Source organism: Doryrhamphus excisus, chromosome 1 (assembly GCF_030265055.1).
Source record: "Doryrhamphus excisus isolate RoL2022-K1 chromosome 1, RoL_Dexc_1.0, whole genome shotgun sequence".
Lineage (NCBI taxonomy): Eukaryota > Metazoa > Chordata > Actinopteri > Syngnathiformes > Syngnathidae > Doryrhamphus > Doryrhamphus excisus.
In genome coordinates, this window is record NC_080466.1 from 24,851,639 (window position 1) to 24,876,271 (window position 24,633).

At 40.1% G+C, this 24,633-nt stretch overlaps 1 protein-coding gene across 4 annotated transcripts in view; it reads right to left on the reverse strand.

Annotated features, from left to right (window-relative positions):
- Nucleotides 1-24,633, reverse strand: part of luzp2 (leucine zipper protein 2) — a 193,724-nt gene that overhangs the window by 21,811 nt on the left and 147,280 nt on the right. For 3 of the 4 annotated variants that reach the window (XM_058075738.1, XM_058075728.1, XM_058075711.1), the window contains exons 7-9: nt 13,642-13,704; nt 8,256-8,330; nt 6,426-6,593 (exon numbers count right to left, since the gene is read on the reverse strand). In XM_058075738.1, the coding sequence (XP_057931721.1) occupies nt 6,426-6,593; nt 8,256-8,330; nt 13,642-13,704 (306 nt within the window). The remainder of the gene's footprint in view (nt 1-6,425; nt 6,594-8,255; nt 8,331-13,641; nt 13,705-24,633) is intronic. The other variant, XM_058075719.1, reaches the window with a different exon arrangement.

Below are 24,633 nucleotides of genomic sequence, written 5' to 3' on the forward strand. Positions count from 1 at the left end.
TCACAAAAGTGTGCTGGCCACACCCCCTTGGCGTTAGTGCCTGGTCTACGTAATTAGAGCCCATTATATCTAAAACTGTTGGTCTTACATAAAAATGCACACATTTTATTGCATTCAATGTTTAAAAAAAAATGTATATGGCTCTCACAGATACACATTTTAAAATATCTGGTCTTCATGGCTCTCTTAGCCAAAAAGGTTCCCGACCCCTGCTGTAGGCTGATAGAACAGCGGACTGTACAGCTATGTCAACTTCTTTCTGTGTAAAATGAGATCTGTTTGTGTGCAGGGATCATTTTGTAGGCGCCATTAACGTGCTCTTAAAAAAATGTTTATATATATATATATATATATATATATATATATATATATATATATATATATATATATATATATATATATATATATATATATATATTAGGGTGCATCAAAAAACACAATTATTGAATATTATTGAATATATTATTGATATGGCTATATGTACAAACAACACATACAAAATATTTTTCCAATCCATGATTATTTAGGGGTGTCATCATATATTTTTGTGGAATAAAGTGGTGAACAGTTCAATGGTTGCCATGAATTGTTATTTAAATATGTTACTTGTGTTTACAATAAAATACAAATAAAATAAAAAAACAGTGTTTAAACTTTATATGTATGTCAAATATCCATCACTGAACATGTCCCATTTACTGCCATTCATTTTGTCGATAGGACAAATGAATGGAGAATCTTGAAAGTTGAATTCTTAGGAATACCCAATCTGCCCAAAGAGAAAACAAATATATTTACTTTGATAACCCTATATAAAACCATGCTGTATAGAAGTTCATTGTACTCAACATTACCAGGTCAACTTTTTGGCAATTAGACTAGAAATTGCACATTTTCCGAAATTTTACAAAAGTTTATGTGTGAGGTGGCACCCCTAAATCTCAATGGATTTCCTCAAAACTTTGCAAAAGACATTGTTATGTTCATTGGAAAAAAATGGAATGCCAGCCAAATTGATATTATGAAATTAAAATTTCCCATTCAAATTTGATGCACCCTAATATATATATATATATGACTATTAAGTCGACTATGGACAAAATCGAACAGATTTGACTCTTACTCGAAGACAGCCCTATGCCACATGGAGATTCCCATACAAATATACGAACCCAGATCTCCTGCCTTTGCCCAACATGATGACCACTAGACACTCTGCGACCCTTCTGTGTATTTAATTCAGAAAACACTGCAAATAATTTACTTTGTTTTGAATACATTGTTACATGCTGTATTTCATCCTCTCTTCCCTGCACAAATTTGTATTGATTTATACAAACAAAGGAACGATCATAAAAGTAGACTGCTGAGAGTGAAGCAATCAAACGACTGATTTTTTCTTCAAGCAAAGCGTTCCAAGCATCTACAACATCATTTTCCATTACTTTGATGAAAATTGCATGCTATTGGACCACGAGCCGTGGCTGTCTCCCTAGGACTGCTAAATATGAAGCAACTCCTTCTTCAATCCTGCTGATCTTTGCATCCTCACACTAATGAATCTTTCACCAGTGAGTGGAGCTTTGTGAATGTGGGAGAGGCCACAATATGGCATCCATGAGCGCTTCAAGCCTGATTATATGAGCGTCAGAGCAGTGTCAGCGAGCACTTGAACACACAACCTTTCCCTTTAGAATCAGAATTTACTTTTCAGTCAAGTGTGCTTATAAATTTCTTTCTTATATTCTTCAATAAATACACAGAATGAGTGTCAGTCCATATGTTTAATATGGACACTCTTTAGCATAACAAGGAATAAATGCATTGTTTCTCATAAATTTAAGCTGCCACAAATGGGTTTGGTGCTTCCTGTGAGGTGGAAGCATGCATCATAACGCACCGAATTCCACTGTGCAAGCAGCGCATTCAGTATTACAAGCAGTTTTCCAACTGGCTTTATATCACCAGCAAACAAACAGACGGAAAATAACATAATCAGTGACTGATGCACGATCGTGCCCGCTGTCTGTGTATTTTATGAAACAAGTTTAAGATTTCAAGGTGCATACAAGGTGCAGCGTATTGAGAGGGGTGGAATATTTTATGCCAGCCATAAATGCAGAATGCTTGATGCCGACCTTGTGTACCTAATGTTGTGGCCAGTCAATGTAGGTCTGCACAGCGCTGCACAACTTGTTATACCCTTTTGTAATGCAATAGTGTTTGTAACCTTCCTTATCAAAATGATGGCACTTGAAATTTTTTTTAGCTCCAATTTTTTGGGTTATTGAGTTGAGTAATTTGTGGTTTGTGTTAACATTATTGGCTTTCTAGAACAGATTAAATCAATTTACATGATTTCTTATGGGAAAAATGTATTTGGTTAGAGTCAGACCTTCTGCAATGGATTAATGACGCTAACTGATGTTCCTCTGTACTAACTGTTGCTTATTTTCATGGTGACACACTTTGGTGATTTTACCAGTGGAGCTTATAAAAACCTGACAACAACTGCAACAACATAAGCAGCATTTTCTTGGCAAAATCCAGCATTTCTGGTGTAGCATGTCTGAAAAGATTGTGGAATGCGTTATGTTGTTTCCCAACATCATACAGTATGTGGACATTTTATTCTTCCTCCATGAACAGTGGATGCAATTATGAGTTGTTTTGAACACATAATTTTAGAACAATTTGGCAGGGATTTCAATGAGATCTGGCCCACCTCCATATAAACAGACAGGGTGGACAGATGGAGCACCCTAGTAATCTTTACAGCAAAGGCTGACTCAGATTTATCAGACAGCCAGTCAAAGTGTACAGCGCTTAAAACAGATAATGACACTAGAATCTCCCCACAAGTGAAGTGCAGCTATTTTTAATGCAAATGAAGACGGCTCGGTAGCATCCAAATCCCATACCTTTTTGTGCTGCCACATTGCAATTAAGTGGCACACAAGAAAACAATGGTGGCACAAAAATACAGCCTCGTATCAATGGGATCGTTTTGTTTGAGAGCAAGCCTGAACAAGTACTTGAACGCGAGCATAAAGCGTTCGTAGTATTGTTGAGGAGATGTTGAAAACCGAGACATGATAAGGAAAAGAAATGGGAAAAAAAACATCTACATAGCATGTCAAATCTCTGAGGCACCCACTTTATGACAGAATTGCTCACCAGGATCATGGCAGATAAGGCACAGCAGCGCTAGATGATTTCAAAGTGCTTGCAGTGGCTGCTTTTCAGAAATCAGAATGAACACAATTTCTGATTGGGGTTGACACGACTGCTTGGCAATGGAAAAATACACATACTGAGAACTGTGGAGAGATGTATGAGTTCTGTCGCATTGCAGATCTATTTTTCTTAAATCTAAAGAATTGAAAAATCTATATTGGTTTTGTAGTTTTAGATATAAACAGTGCAAACACCATAAAAGACTACTTGATACAGACACTATTACTCTGCACAAACTCTGGAATAATGATCATTATTCTGTGATAAGGGTTTCCTGAGCTATTTGTCTCTGGAGAGTAATACTTGAACTACAAAGAGCTGCTTGAAAAAGGAGTAATAATTGCCCAGCATATTCATTCATATTGTGTCTGTACCAATATTTGAACTGTCAGCGAAATGTATCTATGTAGTGTGGAAATGTTTAGAAGAAATTTCTAATCCAGTACATTGGATTTTTTTTTTTTTACTGAAGAGTGTGTAATATTGCCGACCTAATACATTTTAGTTAGCTGTCAGTCTAACCACACCTAACTTAACCTTCATCTCTAGCGTCCTTCCATCACTATAGTCACAATACCTCCTTTCACATGGTCAACTCATCTCAGTCTGACCTCTCTGACCTTGTCTCCCTGACAATGTGGGCTGTGCCTTTGATCAGCATTTCTAATCCTGTCTATCGTCCTCACTCCCAGAAAAAGTTTTAACTTTGCCACCTCCAACTCTGCCCCTTGTCTGTTAGTCAAAGCTACCGTCTCCAAACCATACATCTGGGGTGGTCTCACTACCATCCTGTACATTTCTCAGGTGCTCTGAAGGGTTGACCTTAAGTAGTTAAAGGCCTCCACCTTCCTCACCTTTACTCCTTGTATCCTCATAGTTCCCCCTTTCATTGTATTCCATCATGCCACAACTGACCTTCATTCCTGGACTCTCCAGGTCATTCCTCAACCTTTCCAGGTTTTCTTCCATCTGCTCTCTGCTCTCACTGCAGATCACAAAATCATCTGTAAACATCATTGTCCACAGAGCCTCATCTGACCTCATCTGTCCTTCACCATAACAAACAAGGGGCTGAGGGCCGATCCTTGATGCAGTCCAAAATCCACGTGGAACCTATCTGCAACACCTACAGCACATCTCACTGCTGTCCTGATACTCACATACATATCCCTCACATACATCTCTAACATACTGTACCCACCCCAGACTTTTTCTCATTATATACCAGAGCTCATCTCTCTTAAACTTCTCTTCAATTCCCCAAAACACAATGTAAGTCCTTCTGTTCTTCTCTGTCAGGACTTTTAGCAACAAATATTGCAACTCTTTCTTGACAGGAAACCATACTGCTGCTCACTTACTATTACGACCACTTTCTTTAGCCTTGCTTTTACTAATCCTTCCCAGAGCTTCATTGTGTGGTTAATCAGTGTAACGCTCCTGTAGTTGCTACAACTCCTTTCATTCATCATATTCATCACAGAACAATCTTGTTAAAAATGCCACTTCTGTCTCACCTAAATACTTGCACACCTGCTCAGGTATGTCATCAGATCCACCTGCCTTGCCATTATTCATCTTATTTAGAACTGGTATCGCTTCAACCTTACTGATACCTGGAACACTGACAACCTCCACTGCTCTCGCTCTCTCTTGAATTTTTTTCATCAGTCCTTTGAAATATTCTTTCCGTCTCTCACACATCCTCACATGTGGGCACATTCCAATCTCTGTCCTTGATCAACTTAACCTGCTGCCGTATCTCCTACTTCCCATCACGAGCTCTCTGCCTTGCCAATCTGCACAGGTCCTTTTCTCCTTCCTTCCTCTTGAATCGCTCTTACAACCCATCAAAGTCCTCTTGCTTAGCCTTTGCCACTGCAATCTTCGCCCTACTGTACTGCTTCTTACTCTCATCATCCCCCCGTGCTGTCGCAGTTCTCTTTTGGTAGACTTGTTCATGCTGTATATTCTTGGACCTCACTTTTGCTATGTTGGCCCAATCATCTGGCAGATCTTCAATACCATCAAGAGACAGACATCCTTCATGAAGTCCTCAACATGTGGTCTTCTGTCCTGTACTTGTTCTTTTCCTCTTTTCCCCAACGGTCATCCTACATACTATCATTCTATGCTGTGCAACGTTGCCCTCCCCTGTCACCACTTTACAATTACCAATTTGTTTCAGGTTACATTTTCTGCACAACATGTAGTCTACCTGAGTCATCCTGCCTCCAGTCTTATTAGTGACTGTGTGGTTCTCCGTTCTGGAAATATGTGTTCACCCTTTCGATTTGTTTTGCACAATCTACCACTATCTGTCCTTCCATGTTCTTATCCTTAAAAGCATAACGGCCAATCATCTCATCTCCTCTATTTCCTTCACTAACATGTTAAGTTCCTCCTCCTTTCTCATTCACCTCATCAACTCATCCACCCGGCTTCAGAAATTGTTCTTTCTCTTCCAACTCACAAGCAATGTGTGCAATGTACACACTAACAATCTTAATTATCACTCCCACAAGTTTGTCTGACATCCACAACACTTTTTATATACTCTTCCTTGAGGATTACACCTAACCCATTTCTGTCCACATGTATTCCATAGTAAAAAGGTTTATACCCCATACCCAAACTTTCCGCTGGCACCCTGTCACATAATAATGCCAGTGGCGGTCCTTAACCCGGGCTGCAGCTGATCCAGTTTGGAAAGATTTGCCGTGGTTTTCACATTTATTTGGCAGCCATGAAGGAATCACTCTCTAATGTACTTTGTTCTGCGTCTGATGTAACACTGTGCATAAAATCCCAACTGTCTCAACTAAATAGTCATATTCCTACAGAACGATGTTGGAGAAAGGCAAAAAAACTACAACCCTATTAAAGCAATAACCCCTTACAAGTTGCCTCTAAGGGTTGTAAAGGACACACCGTTGGACCAGTTTGACATTTGGCCAAATCCTAAGTAGTCCAATTCAATTCCATTCACACGACTGCAATAAATTCTGGTCTTGTTACATTTTGCATACATTGGCATTCTACAAGACACATAGTGTTAGTTCAAGGACAGCTGAAAATCCTTCCTCAATAGACCTACAATATAATATCATCGGAGCAAATTTGGCAATACAAGTGCTTCTTTTGGATAAGCAATAAATCAGATGACACACAGTGAAATACTGAATTACCTTAGCATGGGGCTGCTGAAAGGTGACTCTGGAGCTGTTGATGAGTGATGAGTATCTGTACAAATGGGAAGGAGAAGTGGGAAATCTGTGGCTGCTGCTGGGTTGATTGTGCAGGACGGCTGAGAAGCAGATGTGAACGGTGTCCTTCAGCGCCTTTAGCTGAGACTCCTGTCCCCGAAACAGATTACACACACAGAAGACAATGTCTAAATTCCTAGATGCCTACTTCCGTGCGCACACCTGAGGAACTATTTAACTTCATTAAATGCCATGACATGCCTAGCTTTAAAGTGACTTTCAAACAGCTGGAAAGTAATGTTAATAAAGAAATGAAGTGTAACTTATAAGCTGAATTTACAGATTCACTTTGTGACTGACTTAATAACAAGAGAAAATTGCATCCACTTGCGCTGAACAAGTGTATGTACTTTATATAGAATCATGTGAAATTGGTACCCTTTGTACTCTGTAAAGTCCGTCTCTGCAATGTTCATTAACCTCATTAAATACCACTTTAGTAAAACTGCAGCATATTTCAAACATATCATATTTCTTGGGGTGTTAAAGGAAAAATTCACTTAAAAAAATATATATATTTTATGTGCGTTCTGAAGATATCCAGATAATTTATTAATGAATTTTGCCAATATAAACTACTATGTAGATAGAGAGCTCATCACTACTAACCATGTAGTAACAGGCATACTCATAAAACTTCCCAAGTGCATTGATTTAACATAGCAACACGGAAACAAACACGAACCTGGCGTTAACTTTTCCAAATTCCAAAACACAGCAACATTAGCAGCAGCTCCAATATGTTCCCTTACCTTTTGGTGATGGCCTGAGGCATTGTGATCATGACGCTCACTCGCTGCGGGTGTGTGTGTGGCGAAGCTTGTCAATAGCCGGCTACTAGCCAGCGTGGTGTGGCATTACGCCAGTAACATAGTTCCTTGGCGTAACAGTGTTGTAACAATAATGATAATAACAATGTCACGATCATTGGTTCATTTGCGGGTCACATTATGTAAATAGATTTTTCATAAGGCTTTATAGGCGGAATAGGAGCGTCTGTCTCATTACGTCTATGTGTCTTTTCAGCTGTTTTTATATCTTTAGAACACACAGAAAAGAGAAACACTCATGTTCATGTCTTGCCTAATGATTGTAAATGGATAAGTCCCAAAAAAGTTAGCATATTATAGCATATAATATTTCAATGAAACACTGTGGGGAGAAATCAACTACCCTGGGGAGCCCAGTTATCTTCTAAAAGTGTAATGGTTGAATGGGATTCTGTTTAATATCAGTCTGAAACTGGAATAAATGAGACTCATATTTACAATTTCAGGGGGCTTTGCTTTTTAAATGCTACATTAATATAGTTCATTAGTTTAACTGAAGTATGTATTACAATCCTCTCCTCTGAAAATTCTGATTTGATTTTGTTGTAAAATTGCTCCAGCATGTCCCAGTAATGTTGTCACTGGACAGATAACACACATGGGGGGAAAGAAAGGTAAAATGTTTTTTTGGAAGTAGAGGCTGGCTTGAATGGAGTATGTTAAAGTTTAGTATGAGGCACTTTATTTTGAGGCCGGTCGATGGTATAATTCCATCGACCTGACAGATGCTTTCCTGAGGCTGTTTTGCCTGAAGTCCAGTGTTGTAATTCCATAGACTGATAAACTTTTCCTTGGCATCCGATGATTTTTCAGCTGATGTCTGGTATCCAACATTTTTATAAACTAAAATGCTGTGAATTTGACAAAGCCAGATTTAAACTCAGAGAATAAAGAAGCACTACTAAATCATAAACATATTCACCTTGTCAAGCGCAGTCTTCTCCAGTTCTTCCTTCGCTATGGTTAACTTGTGTTCCAAGTCCATTAGCTGCTGGCCCTGCAAAAATACACGACTTTTGAATCAAATGAACCACACCTTGATTCCTCGCCCATCTTCCTCTGTCCACAGAGATAGCGCAAGGAGAGCAACTCATCTTTTATTTAGCATTACCTTTATCCTGAGTTCACAAATATCAACAGTGGACTGCATTTGGGTGCAACAGGTCTTGGTTAGGGCTGTTAGGGCTATACCTAAAAGCCAATGTTGTGGTTACAAATATTAATTCTACATATGGAATTACAAATATCTGCTTACAATGCAATTGGTTCCAGTCTCTACTGTGATAAGTGAATTTCTGCAAAGTAGATTATATCTGTAAAAACTGAATATTTTCGTAGTTCGAGCATAAGAAACATGTTTACAAGTACATTTTTTAAACATTATCTTCTGGAACTGGAACTGGAAATCACTCCACACTCTTAATTGCTCTCTGGTTCTACCATATCTTACTTATTGTGTGGAAATATGGGCTAATAACTATAAAAGCAATCTTCACTCACTAAATGTACTGCAAAAAAGGTCAGTAAGGATAATTCATAATGCCGCCTACAGAGAACATACTAACTCCTTATTTCTAAAATGACAAATACTTCAACTTGCTGATATAGTTCATCTTCAAACAGCTAAAATAATGCATAAGGCTAAAAATAAGCAATTAGCTAAAAATGTCATCCAATACTTCTCTACAAGAGAGGAGAAATATGATCTCAGGGAAGAAGTACATATGAAACACTTCTATGCTAGGACTACGTTATGCTAGCCATAGCATTTCAGTATGTGGAATCAAACTATGGAATGGATTGAGTAAGGAAATCAAACAATGCACAACGATGAGCCAATTCAAGAAACAATACAAGCAGTTGATGTTTGCTAAATACAAGGATGAAGAGTCTTGAACCAGTCATGATGTGCTATATATATCACTATATTGACATGCACTATGGTACCCATTATGGCATTGGATGCTCATATCACCTCCTACGAGGTACCAGGTACATTATTAAAAATAAAAAAAAAACCTTAAACTGTATTATGGAAAGCAGGAAGTGAACAAATGTAACAGTTAGTGATTGTAAAAGTACCAGATGGAGGGGTAGGATTTAATAAGCTTCTTCCTACTCCCTTTGGACATGTGGAACTGGGAACTGATTATGGGATGCACTCAATTGTAATCTGATGCATGTTCAAATGAAATAAAACCATTGCCATTATTAGAGCCCTCTAGACTTGAACTAGCACCTATAGTCACCCTTGCACTTGTAATATATCACTCAGTAATAAGTAAGCCAGTTAAGACACAAATTAGACTCGTGCTCGTGTGTGTTGCTATAAATTTGTATTGTACTATGTTGATCAACCTACAGTGGAGCCTGTTGGGTCAATCACTTAATTACTGCGACGTTAACTCCCGCCTACCGTAACTCTGGGACCGATTGGTGTACCGATGTGCCAATCATCATCAGTTGTGACTATCACCCCTCCCCCCTTTAACAAATAAGGACAATCATAAAAAGAAAGCTCCTGTCTCGGCAGATTGTTTAAAGTCGGAATAAATTAGACTAGCTGTTACTGGACCGTTACTGTTTTACTCCCTACACTGTCCACCCAATATCCACATTGCATTGACATTCAAATGTGTTTCCCAAATATGTATGTAAAAATACATGTTTTGTCTGACCATATACTGGATTAATGATAGTGTTGTCAAGCCCCGTAAGTACCACTGTTGCTTGGGTTCAACCTCTAAACTGAAAAAAGCCCATAGACAGAAATGCCAAACAAATCTGTCATCATAAATGGATACATCATTATATGTGTATAATTATTTCTGTGCTAATTGTTATCATTTGCATGCAGACTGTGTAAAGCGGAAGCTGACCTCTGCGATCTACTTGGGAGTCATTATTTTTTATTAGTTGTATTTTACTGGCCTTTTGGAATTAAACATTCTTTACAGGCTTGAAACATCCAGGGTCAACTATGCCAAAGCGTCACAGACACAATCTCTTGATAAGGTTTGTGAAATGTCCCAGAGATGAATGATGATGTTGAGTTGCCTCCATCGGCATTGTGACATGATGGCAACACTTTGCATATTTGCAAAATTCACCACATTATTTCAGGTGGAAAATGTAGTGGCTTTAATGATGCCTGTTATTTTTACCACTACACAGGCCAACTAAAATGATGTTAAAGTTTGGCCTGATGAATGAGTCACACTATGACAGACAAGCACAGGGCAAAATCCTCACTGTGGGCTGCCAAAGAATCAACCCATCTTTAAAAAAAATACTCTTTTAGTTTGTGGCAATTGGCATCAGTAAGGATATGACTGTGAAGGAATCCAGTGGGTGTTGAAAGTCTGAGAAACTATTCTATAAGAACTGACTCTCTGGGTTGTCTAAAATATTGTTGTGGTAAATGAAACGCAGATATACTCACCGATACACAGACATTTCTAAAACAATACTACAATAAAGATATTTTATCGTTATACTTCAAGGGAGCCTTTGAACTGTCAGAATACTGGCAGACAACATTTTAATACAACGTTACAGATGGGAGAATACACAGAATGTCAGATGAAACAGAGCAAACATGAGGTGCTAAATAATGAGTCCATCTTGGATTGGTTAAGGGGCATATGAGAAAATTGCAGCCTGCTCTCCGTCTTTCTTCTAAAGGGCAACAGAAGAAGTGTGTGTGCATGCATGTGTCGCATTACAGGGAGCCATTACATCCATTGCATTGTGCATCATCAGCAGATAGTCCTCTGAGGAATGCAGGCACATGGTGACTGACCCAGAAATGCTGACTTTCAGGGTTAGTGCCTCAAAGCTCCATATTTATGTGTCAGTCCATTATAGAGGTGTGGGGTCAGCGGGGTACAAGCCATTTCATTGGTGAGGCATGCGAGTACATCAAGTCACCATTCTTCTTTACTTTTGTAAGCCGGTGGAGAAACAGCCGCGGGGAGAAAGTTAAATGGGGACTGGGTAGAGTGGAGACTCGTCTGCCGTGCAACACACGGAAGGCCAGTTTCTCGGAGGGGTTTTATATCATAACAGAGCAAGTGAAGAGGAACCGGCTTGGGTGTACTGTGTACAGTGTAGCACTGGGGCAGCTGTGGCACAGGCATTAAAGTGGTTGGTCCAATCATCTGAGGACTCTTTGAAAATCACACTTGTTCAGACACCAGGTTGGCATTTACTAGCGTGAGACACTGAGGCTTCTTAACATTATATACCCTGGTTGAGCACAAGGGCGCAGCTCAGAGTTCCCAAACAAGCACTAGAATATGTTTCCATTTGCATTTGGAATGAGCATCAGTCACTGTTGATTATATGCAGGCCTCAGAGGTTAAAGCGATCATTAAGTCTATATTTGTGATGCGTCTGTTTGAACAAGTCATCGCCATTCATGCATCCTGCCTCAAGTATATTGTATTTAATTGTCCTATCTTCAACAAAAGATGTCCTTATAATTAGGGGTGCAAATGTTAATTGGTTCCAGACGCTACTGTGATAAGTGAATTTTTGCAATGTGGGATTCATTATAAATAAATGGAACATTTTCATAGAATACTATAGGAAACCTGTTCATGACCACCTAAATGCCGTTTTTAACATTATTCTAGACATGAATAACATTCTATAATGACCTTTACATTTTTAACCACTACAGTAGAAATAAGCCATTTAGGACATAAGACCCGTGTGTGTTCTGTGAAGGTGGAGCTTAGCGTGTTGCAACAAGAAGTGACGTCAGGGTCTCAGACTTAGTTTTAGTTTAGAGGCAGGTAGAGCTGCACCAGATACACTGAACTCATTCAATCCCAGCCATTTTTCAAAAGACAACCCCTTCAATTTTTACTGATCTTTCAAGGCACATATTGTTTGTATACTACCTATGAAAGAAACATTAAACCCTGTCTTTTTTCAGGAAAAAAAAAAAAAAATTCCATTCTTTAGTAATCAGCAGTACAACATAGACAGTTTCAAGAAAATATCAGTTCCTGACTAAAAAAGGGAGAAAACTAGCATTTTCACGTATGACTTTCCCTTTGACACAAATATGGTTTGCTTTTTTGACAGCTCATATATCCAAACAATTACACCAACATAAACTAAACAATAAGGTGCCACAAGGAACCAAACCTTGAATTTCCTGTATTGTTGCACCCCTATTTAGAATACAACAAAACAGCATTTTCTTTGTAAATATAACCCTTTGTCATGACAAACATAGACAACAGAGAGCTACACCAGTGATTAGTGTTGAAAGTACCTGCATTTTCTGCCAGCCTTGTGCTGTGGTGGTAATTTTTGTGTATTGTTGCAGCGTGAAATGCATTTTGCTTTGGTACAACAGCTGTTGTAACCAATTCAATTTCCTCTCGGTCAAGGTGTCTTGACTGACATCCCCCATGTGAGGCTGATGACATTACCAAACAGGAAGGAGTCTATCCTGCATCCTCGTCTCTTATGATATCTTATTCCCTGCCGGGTTTTCAATCATTGTGTACGAAGAATAGAGATAAAGACAGAAAAGATACACGTCAGGCTGTTATCTCAATGATATAGGAAATGTTTTGATTGAATCGGAGATAGCCATATTCTGTAAATGGCCACAGACTTTGAATTTTAAAGGTTCCTTCAACCCTTTGGTGACATTGTGCTATAAAGATGTTCTGCATACGCAACGATGTGACGCAATTGAGTCAACAATTTACAAAGGTGACCCGAACCAGTCAATACAGCCATCATTCATAGATAGAAATAGAACAGTGGACAAGACAGCCGGAGACACAATGTGGATTCATGCATACATAATATTTCACATAGTCAATACTATGTAAGAGATGACAAATATGAAAAAAATACATGCACTTTTCTGCTGACATTCTTTAAATTTTCATGAGAATGCCAGGAGCGTAGCGTACACAACACATGCTTATTTGACAGTCTGGTGGAAAGGCATTTCGGCAACATGAACTTCTTCACGACGATTGTCCAATCTAATGCACAATTCAGTAGCAGCTGCATTCATTGTCACCCATGCTATTTATCAACATACAAGCCATGAGTGGAAAGAATAGTCGGGGTGGTAGGGAGAGCAAAAAGCAGACAGAGGCTGGGCCAATTGACTTTGCAATTGACTTGCCTGCTGGACGGGATTTGGTAATTGGAGACTAAATTAATTGGAGAATTGCCTGTGATGGGATCATCTTCCCAAGGTGGTCTCAAGTACTTCTACTTCTTTGGTGTGTAGATGCTTTACAGGCAACCGCCCTTCACTTTCAGCTTACCTTAAAAATTAAATCCTTTTTCCCATACCGCAGTTCTTTCAGTTGAGCCTGGATTTTTTTGGACTGCAAGAGAAAGATAAGAAAATAAGTGTTAGCTTATTCAAATAACAAAATTGGTTTGAGATCACGTAGCAGGATTCTGCCATCTGCCGCAGGAGACTCCTTTGTGAGTGTTCCCAGGGCAAAAACTAAAAGGACGATCCTACTGTGAGAAAGAAAACATCAAAACTTCCCTTCACTAAACCGCAATGTTCAAACAAAGATGCAACCATGTGCTGGATGTGTGCCAGTTGCCAAATTATCACCTGTGCCACACAAGTGCTGCCATCCCCTCAGGTATGAAGACGTCTTGTTGACAACCAGCTGTCGCCTATAATCCATAAGTACCACAGTCAAAAACCAAACTGTGCTTTGCTGCCCCTTCCAACCCACAGACCAGCTGTGTGGCAGCGGCCAACTTTTCTCTGCCGCTGGTGTAGCGTGACCGGGCCATTATAGAAGCAGCTTGGGATCAAACTACTGGCCTGAGGACCTCTCTGCTAGTCCTTGTTCAGGATAAAGTGTTTTTATACGATGCATAACCTTTTAAGAATGGAGTTTAATCTGTTGTTTGTGATTGACTGGTGACACAGTGCAGGGTATAGTCCTCCATTGAGCTGGTATAGGCTCCAGCTCCCTGCACCTCACTGAACATGACATGACTAGTAAATTGAGAGATATTAGGTAGTGACTGGGCTATGAAAAACTTCCGTTCTGAGAGTGTGGTCCTGTTTTAGTGCCAGTCCGAACCGAAGTCACTCACACTGAACACACAACACACACATCAAGGACATATAAAAAATACATTGAATACAAGAATGAGGCAAAATCATAAAACACATAAAACAACTGACTTTTATGCAAGTGGTTGTCTTGCACCCAGGGGTGCTTATTGAGAAGACGGAGTCTCAATAATGAGACATCACGGTCTATTTCATCGTACGATATCCTTTCACATGTTCAAGAATACAATTTTTCTCACAGATCATTTTATGATGTCTAATTCCACTTCATGTACCTTTTCTTTTACGCATTGCCCCCAAAGATTTCCCTTCGCTTGGGAGACATGATGACGTGCAAGATGTGCACATGCGATTTCATCCTTATGTTGTCCTTTGTGTAGCTGCGAATGAGGCGCACACAGTGTATTCATCCAAGGCGCTCGAGACAACAGTAACACATCCTTGGAGGATGTCATCATCCGCCATGCATTCTGTTACTAGTTCTTTAGGTTTTTTCATTAAGTTATGCACACATATTCATAACCATGAAACACCGTGATACCAGAACCACCTGTATTCCTGGCCTTGAATCCTAGAAATATTGAGTCCAGACAATTACCCCTCAGACAACTACCATGTTGACCTGAATATTGGACAATACTGAATATGTTACGCGCTAACGATGGATCTGCGCGACCGATCGATAGCGCTGCGCCCGGGATGGATCCATCGTTAGCGATCGATGATATATTACTGCGCCCGGGATAGATGTGTGTAGTTTGTTTAGATGCCAACAGATGGCAGCGCTGAGCATTGTTACTTACAAGAATCAACAAGAAGTGGATGCATGCACATTTCAAATCTTTGATTAATTGTCAAGCAGTTCACTTTGTTACCGTTCTCGGCGGGGGGAGTGTGAACCCTAACTCCTAACCCTAACCCTAACCCTAACCCTGTCATTGTATGCAATTACCAGATCAACGATTGTCATTATATCGTCAAAGCATCGGTCTCCAGGCCAAAGCAGTTGAGTGAGTGAGTGCAGAAATCGATCGATTTTTGCGTTAACGATGGTTCCATCTCAGGCGCAGCGCTATCGATCGATCGTGCAGATCCATGGTTAGCGCGTAATAAATATACTGTAAAATAACACCTTGCGTTTGGGGTATCATTTTTATTATTTATTTCATTAGATTAGATTAGATTAGATTCAACTTTATTGTTATTGCTCATGTCACTTGTACAGGGCAACAAAATGCAGTTAGCATCCAACCAGAAGTGCAATTTTTATAAGTACATTAGTATGGACAGATCTATGTAAATAAAACTATACAGGCTATGACTATAATACAGTGAGGATATGTACAGGGATATAAATTACTATAATATGGCTATTGTAGATTATACAGATTATAAACAGTGTGGGTATGACAATATATAATAACAGTAATATATACAGTATTGCAATGGAGTGACTAGGGTATGGAAATGACTATAATATGGCTATTGTAGATTATACAGATTATAAACAGTATGGATATGACAATATATAAAAGCAGTAATATGTACAGTATTGCAGTGAAGTGACTAGAGTAGAATATGGTTATTGCAGATTATATAAATTATAAACAGTATGATCAATGAATCAACAGATAATATATGTACAATAGTGCAATAGTACAATAGTGCAATGAAGTGATGGGGGAGGGCATAGGTCAGCGGGGGGATGTACGTAGTGGAATGGGTGGGCAATGGGGGGCAGAGTTCAGCAAGGAGACAGCTGTTGGGAAAAAGCTGTTCCTGAACCTGGTGGTTCTTGTCCGTAAACTCCTATAGCGCCTCCCTGAGGGTAGGAGGGCAAACAGTCTGTGTGCTGGGTGGTGTGAGTCTTTGGCAATTTGTGATGCCCTCCTGAGACAACGCTTCCTGTAGATGTCCCCGATGGCAGGAAGTGGGGCTCCGGCAATGCGTTGGGCAGATTTGACTACCCTCTGCAATGCCTTCCGGTCCGCGACAGAGCAGTTCCCATACCAGGCTGTGATGCAACTGGTTAGGATGCTCTCGATTGTGCATCTGTAGAAGTTCACCAGGATGTCTGAAGAGAAGTGGTTCTTCTTCAGGGTCCTCAGAAAGAAGAGGCGCTGGTGAGCCTTCTTGACCAGGCTGGAGCAGTTGGTAGTCCAGGAGAGGTCCTGTGAGATATGGATCCCCAAGAATTTGAAGCTGGCCACACGCTCCACTGTCTCACCGTTGATGGAGATTGGTGGATGCATGGCGGCATTCTTCCTGAAGTCCACAATGAGTTCTTTTGTTTTTGTTGTGTTGAGTAGTAAATTGTTGTCCTTGCACCACGCAGCCAGGTAGTCCACCTCCTCCCTATAGGCAGACTCATCGTTGTTGTTGATGAGGCCAATCACTGTAGTGTCGTCTGCAAACTTAATGATGGTATTGGAGCCATGTTTGGGTTTGCAGTCGTGGGTGAAGAGAGAGTAGAGGAATGGGCTTAACACACAGCCTTGTGGTACTCCGGTGTTTATGGTGAGGGTGGAGGAGCAGTGGTGGTCCAGCCGGACATGTTGCGGCCTGTTAGTTAGAAAGTCCAGTAACCAGTTGCAGACAGGAGCTGTGATGCCCAGGTCTGTGAGTTTGGCTACCAGCTTGGAGGGGATGACTGTATTGAATGCTGTCATCAGCAGTTAAATAACTACCTCTCGCGGGCTCCTCCGCACCTCTTTTTTTTTTTATCACCGTGCCAACAATACGCTTTCCTTGACACAGTAAGTTACAGAATATGGCGTGTTATCTTTAGCTGAAGGACACACTTTTTTTTGTGCGTTCTTGGCAACCACTTCCTTCTTTATGAGATGACCTCTCACTGCTCATCTTCTGCTATTTCCATGTCCTAGGACACTCATCTCTGCCCTTTGTGACATCACCAATGCTCCTCATAAGCAGGGGGCAAGGTTAACCAAGCATAAAGAAATCATTTTCAAACTGACAACAATTACTTCATTCTGCTGTGGCCCAGGTCAAGGAATGACGTTAATTAATAACAAATGGATTTCACTCGTATCTGTTAAATGGAGCTTTTGTGAGACGTGGCAAGAATAAATGACCTAAAGAAACTGCAGAGAGACATGCCGTGGAAGGTTAACTTGCAAAGAAATGCAAATATCTCTCAGTATGCTGCAGTCTCAGCATTGCAAAGGCCTATTATTTAGTCTGAATAAGTCGTGCCAGCCACCTTTTCTACCCAAGAGAATCACAGCGGCATGTCGACCTTGATGCTTTTGATGGCTCAGAACCCGCATTTCAATTAGTTTACAAAACACGGTGACACAGTATTACATGAGCTTGATGGAGCATTCCTACTTTAGACAGTCTTCCATTTGCCACATATGTCATATATCTCGTTTTGTCTCAAATATCAACACTCATATTCCAGACTGAGGATAAATATGCGATTTTATGACAGTAAAGTTATAATATTCTGAGACAAAGTAGTGGCATTTTAGTAGCTTTGAGGTGAAATATGGATAAAAGAATAGCAGCATTCCGAACCTCTTCTCCCTCCTTGCCGTCATTTTAAAATAAACGAAATACATACTGTATTATTGTCATCATTTCATTTATCTACCGTCATTCTATGCACATAGCAATTATGGGAGAAGAGGAGAAATAGCTTTATTTGACAGTTATGCTTTTGTATGCTTCTTGCAGTCATAAATAATTGTATTGCAGGGTACATTAGATACAATAGGCACACACATCTCCCAAAACAAAACAAATTATCCAAGCAGCTAGGTTTCTTATCACTGGAAACTCTACACTAGTTTTTAGATTCTTAGATGACAAATTTTAATCTTGCAACTCTATGCAACTGCATATGCATATCGATTTTCCCACTGTGTTCTCATCCACCCAGAAAAAAATAACAACACTCCCAGGTTCCGGAATAGCAGTGTGTTGTTATGATTGTCTTTCACCAATGCTTCTTTCAGTCTGCTACCCAGCATGCACTTGGCAGTATGTAAGGCAGTGTGGTATGGCTGAGGATGTCAATCAAACCTAAGACTAAGCACGAAAGAACAGGGGAGTGTTTGACTCCCTATTGTGTCAACAACCTTATCATTTGTTCCAAGCGCAAATTAATGGTGGACGCAGACTCAACTTTCAGCCATTCCTGTGGTTGCTCATGATAGGAGGCTGTGAAAGCAACTTAATGGTCTGGCAGGTCGCTCTGATGACATTACCTGTTGCATTACCTTTGGCCAGGTATCGCAATGTTGTGATGAGTTTCATTTCAGACGTTATAGCATTGCTATGCTGGGTGGGACGAGTAAGAAGATCCCTGATGAGGTCCACTACAAACATTATCCCTGCGTGATCGAGTTGGTAGCGTGCTATTAAATTACTGTCATTTAGAGCACAGCAGTCTCTTCTTTAACAGCATCTTGTCTGTTCACGCCACTCTTCCTAAAAGTCCTCCTAACCACTCGTAACATTTTTCCGCCTTAGGAGCTTTCTTAGGGGTGTGTGCTTATGCTGTGTGAATAACTTTTATCTTAGCAGGTAAAAATTCTAAGATCTTAGAATCCAAGGAATTCTAAGATTTTAAGAGTGACGTCTAAGAGCCATTTTTAGCCTTATCAACTTTTAGATGCAGGGCAACTTTCTTGCTGCAAAGCAAAAAGCACTCTTCATTCAATCATTTATTCAGTCAACTCTGGAGCTTGAATCTCTGTGCCGTCAGTGTCAGAATCATCATTAAGCCTCGGTTGCGTTAGTTTGGCAGTCAAGCATCTAAAACATCAGTGCCTTTATTACACCAGAGGAATTTCTAAATAGTGTATTGAGGTTTTTTTTATGGTATAATCCACAATCTTATGGTATAACATGCATCATTATCGTTGTCACCTTTCCTATTCATCCTGATGACTGTTTTATTTGCTTTTTCCGGTGGCGCGACTGATGAAATATTTGTTTTAAGCCTCAAACCAGAAACCCTCCCCCAAACCAAGCAATATATTCATGCACATGAGGAGAAAAAACCAACTGATTAAATGGCCACACAAATTCCTGTAACCCCTCCCTTGCGCTCAATGATCCTATTATGGGACTGTTTTTGCAGTGTTTGCAGAGTTTATTAATGTTTGCCTAAGTCTGTGAATGCCCAAAACAGAGCAGAATCATGTATACAATGGCTGTGTCTAAACCCCTGGTCTGCAGCCTCTGGTAGTTTCTTTAGTTTCATTTATGGGCTGCATGACTCCAAATGAGGCCGACTAATGTGTCGTCGTCCTCCATTGAATGGAAGTCAGCATTCAAACCATCCTTGGTGGCCCATCATATCTCAAGATTGTTTGCATGCTTCCATCCAGCCTTTAAAAAAAATCAGCTTTATGGTGCAAAGCATGGAGAAGTGTAAGTATTGATTTATGAATAAGTATTGATTTATTTGTGAAAGCAAACAGTTTGATGTGTGCCGCCTTTGGTCTTAAATCTTTTTACGGTGTGGAAAGGTTGACTTTGATCTTACTGGTGTGATTTTGTAAATACATAATACTTCATATTACGCACATGAATGGAACTAGATGAAGTCATTTTTTTGTGTTTGTGTTCATTACGTGCATGTTTTATTGGGATATTATGTGTGTTACCTTTTATGAATGCACTTGTGTTAATGTGATCTTGTGTTTACATTTCTCGTAATGCATGGGCTCACAAACACATACAGTAAAAATATCTACAGTAAATGTGAAAATGTAAATTAATAAATATAGTCCTGAAAGCTGTACGATGGACTAGTGGTTAGTGGGCAGGCCACACAGCCAGGAGCCCCGGAGTCGATAAGTTGCTTGCCAACAGCGAAAAAAAAGAAGAAGAAAACCAATGGACAGACCTTGGCCTCTTGATGAAGCCATTTATTGTACTCATTTGTTGTAAATAAATGTGTGGCATTGTTGGGCCAGGTCCGGTCTGCCTCCTCTGCCGTACAGCCAGATTGTGACGAATTGATTCTTGTCCGTTTCTTGTGAAGAAGACAAAAACGTTTGTTGGCCATGTGCTATCTTATATGAGGAGGTTTTTTGTTGTTATCAAAGTAGAGTACACCTCAGTATCCATTCACACTGTCCATTATCACTGTTATTTTGTGCCTGTTAGAAAATAGGATGATTTCCCTTAGGATCTGATCTGGGGGGGTTGATAGTGTGGTGTGAACAGGGCTGGAGCAGTTGTTTCAGTAGCACATCTGATACTGCAGGTGAGTTGTCAACGTCTTATAGACTAAAGTGCATAAATATCCACCACTGAAGCATGTAAAGACGAGGGAGGAATTTAGTCAGCAGGTTAGACAGGTAGCGGGGCAAATAACTGTTGATGTTGGTAATTTTGGTTTAGCTTTGATGGGGATGTCATACAACTTCATGTCAAAAATCCCAAAGTATCTCTTTAATGGGAGGAACTGTAATGCTATTCTGACTTGTGGTCACATGACAAAATGCTTGGAATCGCAAGCATTGATTCCTACTGAACCCATAACTAAATGGCACCATCAATACACACCTAGGATCTAGTGCACTCATATCATGGATGAATTGGCTATCTGGAGAAACAATGCAGCATGTAAATTATGAAATCAAGGCTTTAGAGTTGGTGGACACTGCAGCACTCGCAAAAGTAGAAATTCTTCAGTTAGGTGTCTGTTAGAATAAAATGTAGATAGAATGAATATAGCGTTAGTTATCACCCTTATATCCATTTGCTTAGGCAAAAGAGAGTGTTTGAATGTGCTGAAGAATAAATGTTCCCGTGACCCTGATCAGAGACCCCCAGGCACCCCCAGGTCCTGGAGGTACCTGGATGCGCCAACAGCAACCGTGCAGATGTTCATGTTAATCCTGCAAGAATGTGTCAAGATAAGAACTCATAAAACAAAAAAGTAATTACTCTCACATATACACACACACATAGACAAACAAATACAGCTTGTGCAACTGCCCCCCCCCCCCCCCCGCCCCCTTTAGAGTTGCACGACCATGTAGTAGGGACCCTCGAAAAGAGAATAAAAAGAGAGGAGTGTGAACTGCATATTCAGAGTGGAGCGGCATGTCACTGGGTATGTGGTTTCACTCTCCTCGCTGCGAGTAACTTTGAATATTGTTGTCTGTCTCTTCTGTATTTCTGCATTTAAGTGTTTTTACAAGCGTCACAGGAGTTTGAAAATGACAGTGTCTAATTCTAATTAAGGCATATATTTAGCTGAATGGTTGAACAACTATGTTGCGCTGCTCTCTCTGCAGGGTAGTCGTAATCAGGTGAATTGCCTATACCTTGACCCGGGTGCAACCTTGGGACCTTAAAAGCCTCAGCCTGATCACACACAGGGGTGGACAGATGGCAGAGCTTGGCCTTTTGCTGAAGCCCTATATCATAATCATTTATTAAAGGGCATCTATTATGCTCATTTCTGGCCCTTTGTAGTGAGATGTGGACTCCTAAAGAGCAGCTACAAAATAACCCACACAGAAAACTTCCAAGATCTTCCAAAATCTGCACCTATTCTAGCTGTATTTCCTTTTAATTTATTCCACCCATGACGAGCCTACTCCACTGTGATTGGTCAAGCTCCCAAGCGCTCCAGAGTACTTCCAGATTACTGCCGAACCCCACTTTCTAATTTAGTTGGTATAGCAGTCTCCTTTGGAGAGCTACTTGAAAAGTGGTCAAGAGTAGAGGTGGGCGGATGGATAAATTTGAATATTGATCTCACCGCTGGTATTAGTATTGATACCAATGTAAAAAGACTGAAGATTGATATTTAGGCTTCAGTTGGTTGCCTGTCCGACTGCAGCGGTTTCATTCAAGATGCAGCCTTGCTATGTATAAACTTTGCCCAAATTATTTCCTGTCTTTTAATTGGTTAATATTGTAAGAGGTAAATAACCAAAAAAAAGGTCCTAAAAATTCATTCAGATCTAGATTGATTCAGATTGATGATGCATTCACCTTAATTTTTTAGTAAGTATCTGTGTCTGCGATACTGGCCCTCTCACATCACTAGTTAGGAGATACTGGCAGCTCATGAGAGGAAATCCCTGACTTACCGTGTATGAACTCAAAGAGTGGTAACATAACCACCACTGGTGCGGTGGAGCTGAGAAGCCGGACATGCCAGGGCAAGGTCTCCAACTCACCTGCCCGAGGAGGAGCAGTCATTGTCAGACACACTTTGTCAGAGGCACCGCTGGTGCTGTGGAGGTCGGGAGCCGGACGTGAGGGCGTCGCGTTTACTAAGTGCAGACAATCTTAGCACAACATCAGTAGAGGAAATGTGGTCATTCCACGTTTTTTGCGGGACTATCCGAGATATCGGAGTGTTTTTAATTTGCATGCATGCAGGTAAGATGTTCCCTGTATGCACACTCTATAATGCTATAATGACAACTGCTTACTTACACAAAATAAACACGATACTAACATGGTGAAATTGTCCACAAAAAGAGTGCAGCACAGTGGGGAGGAAGGCAGGCACACCCTGGGATGCCCATATAAGGACGTCCGGCTCACTGTCACATCACAGGGAGTCAATTGCTCTCTGAAACCGAGCAATTCCAAACATCTTTCAGGGCTAACTTCCAAATGCGCAAAAATCATTATCTGAAACTTTGGCATTGTTTAACATGAGAATACAACATTCTAACTACATGTATAGGTCAGAAAATTTGAAAATGGGTCCTCCAATGTGTGGCATCGTTTGTTGTCGCAGCCTTAGAGCCAGGTCGTGACAATGCACACATCTCACATGCATCACACATGCATTTTACACACAGAGCCTCCAAATGTATCGCATATAACAAAAGAGCTTGTGCTTGTGTTTATCAAAGGCCTTTAAAAACGATGTAGCCTCATTTCAGCTGTTGGCCAAGACTTCAAAGCTCTGATTTAAGATTTTATCAAAAGCTTTGTTTTTTTTTACACTTATCCAAAGCTCTAAGGAAAAAAGTTTATGCTTGGAGTGCAGATTATAACATTCTGGCAAACATTTTTTGAAGGGTTGAACTTAGGTTGAGTGCTAAGTTAGTTAAAAGAACCACTTGCGTTTACCATGGCTTAGTCCCTTTCAAGCGTAAACTTTGTAAACAAGTGCAAATAAGTCTTCAGGTTTTGAGATGTATTTCGTTTAACATGACGTGTATGTGTTCCTTTTTGTGTATGCCTAAACTTCACTTCATACACAATGGCTTCCAACTGTAGGTTACCCGGTGTGACTTTCTCTACCACAGCTCATTTGAATTAAGTATGTTAAATCATTTTCCCTCGCAAAGAAATACTTGGCTCTGAACTGACTGACAAACTGAAAGCTTAAATTACGGCCTTAGAGTGTTTGTTCCCTTTCCAACTCTTTTCTCAAGGGCCATTGCCAGATCCTCAAGTTTACAAACGTGATTAGGACTTGGATAAGATACATGCTTGTTGGATGTGTTTCAGAGCTGCCCGGCTTGAGGAGTTGAAATCAGAGAGCGGCGCATGTGTGTTTCCATCAGTCATGTTGTTTTCTTGTTGACCAGAGAGGTTCCTGTTTTGTCAAATAAATGTGCCTGTCCATCACAAAATTGCCTCCTCAAAAAAACCTCACAATCGCTTGCCGTTACACGTGTCCATTGTTATATATCCTTATATATGCATTATATTATATATAAACCACTGTTGAAAACATTGTTGAAACTGTTGAAAACCATTAACTAAAACACCCTCACATAAGCTTTGACAATTCGTTCAAATTATGGTAGTCTTGCAAGAGAGTAAAAAGGGGCAATATGACACAATACATCATCCTTTATCATCAAGTGTCACAGTAGCACAACCCATGGGAGACAGCTATCCACAATGTCTTGTTCACCTTCAGACTCAGCTTAGTAAGTAAGTGAAGCTGACGTAAGACAAACCAAACTGGTTACAAAACAGTCCTGCAACCAGCAGGGGATTGGTGCACTAATCAAAGTAAATTGTGTCACTCACAAAAAACATGGCAGACATAATCGCTATGCTCTATGGGAAATGTAACTCACAAATTATATTTGGCTTCAGAGGTTGATATTGAAATTGATAAGCTCATCGTGATATAATGCAAAATGTTTTTTTTTTTTGTTGTTTTGTTTTAAAGTTTATTTCGAACAGGAAAAATGTAAATATAAACGTACACATGTTCGAAAGGGAATGGGAAGAA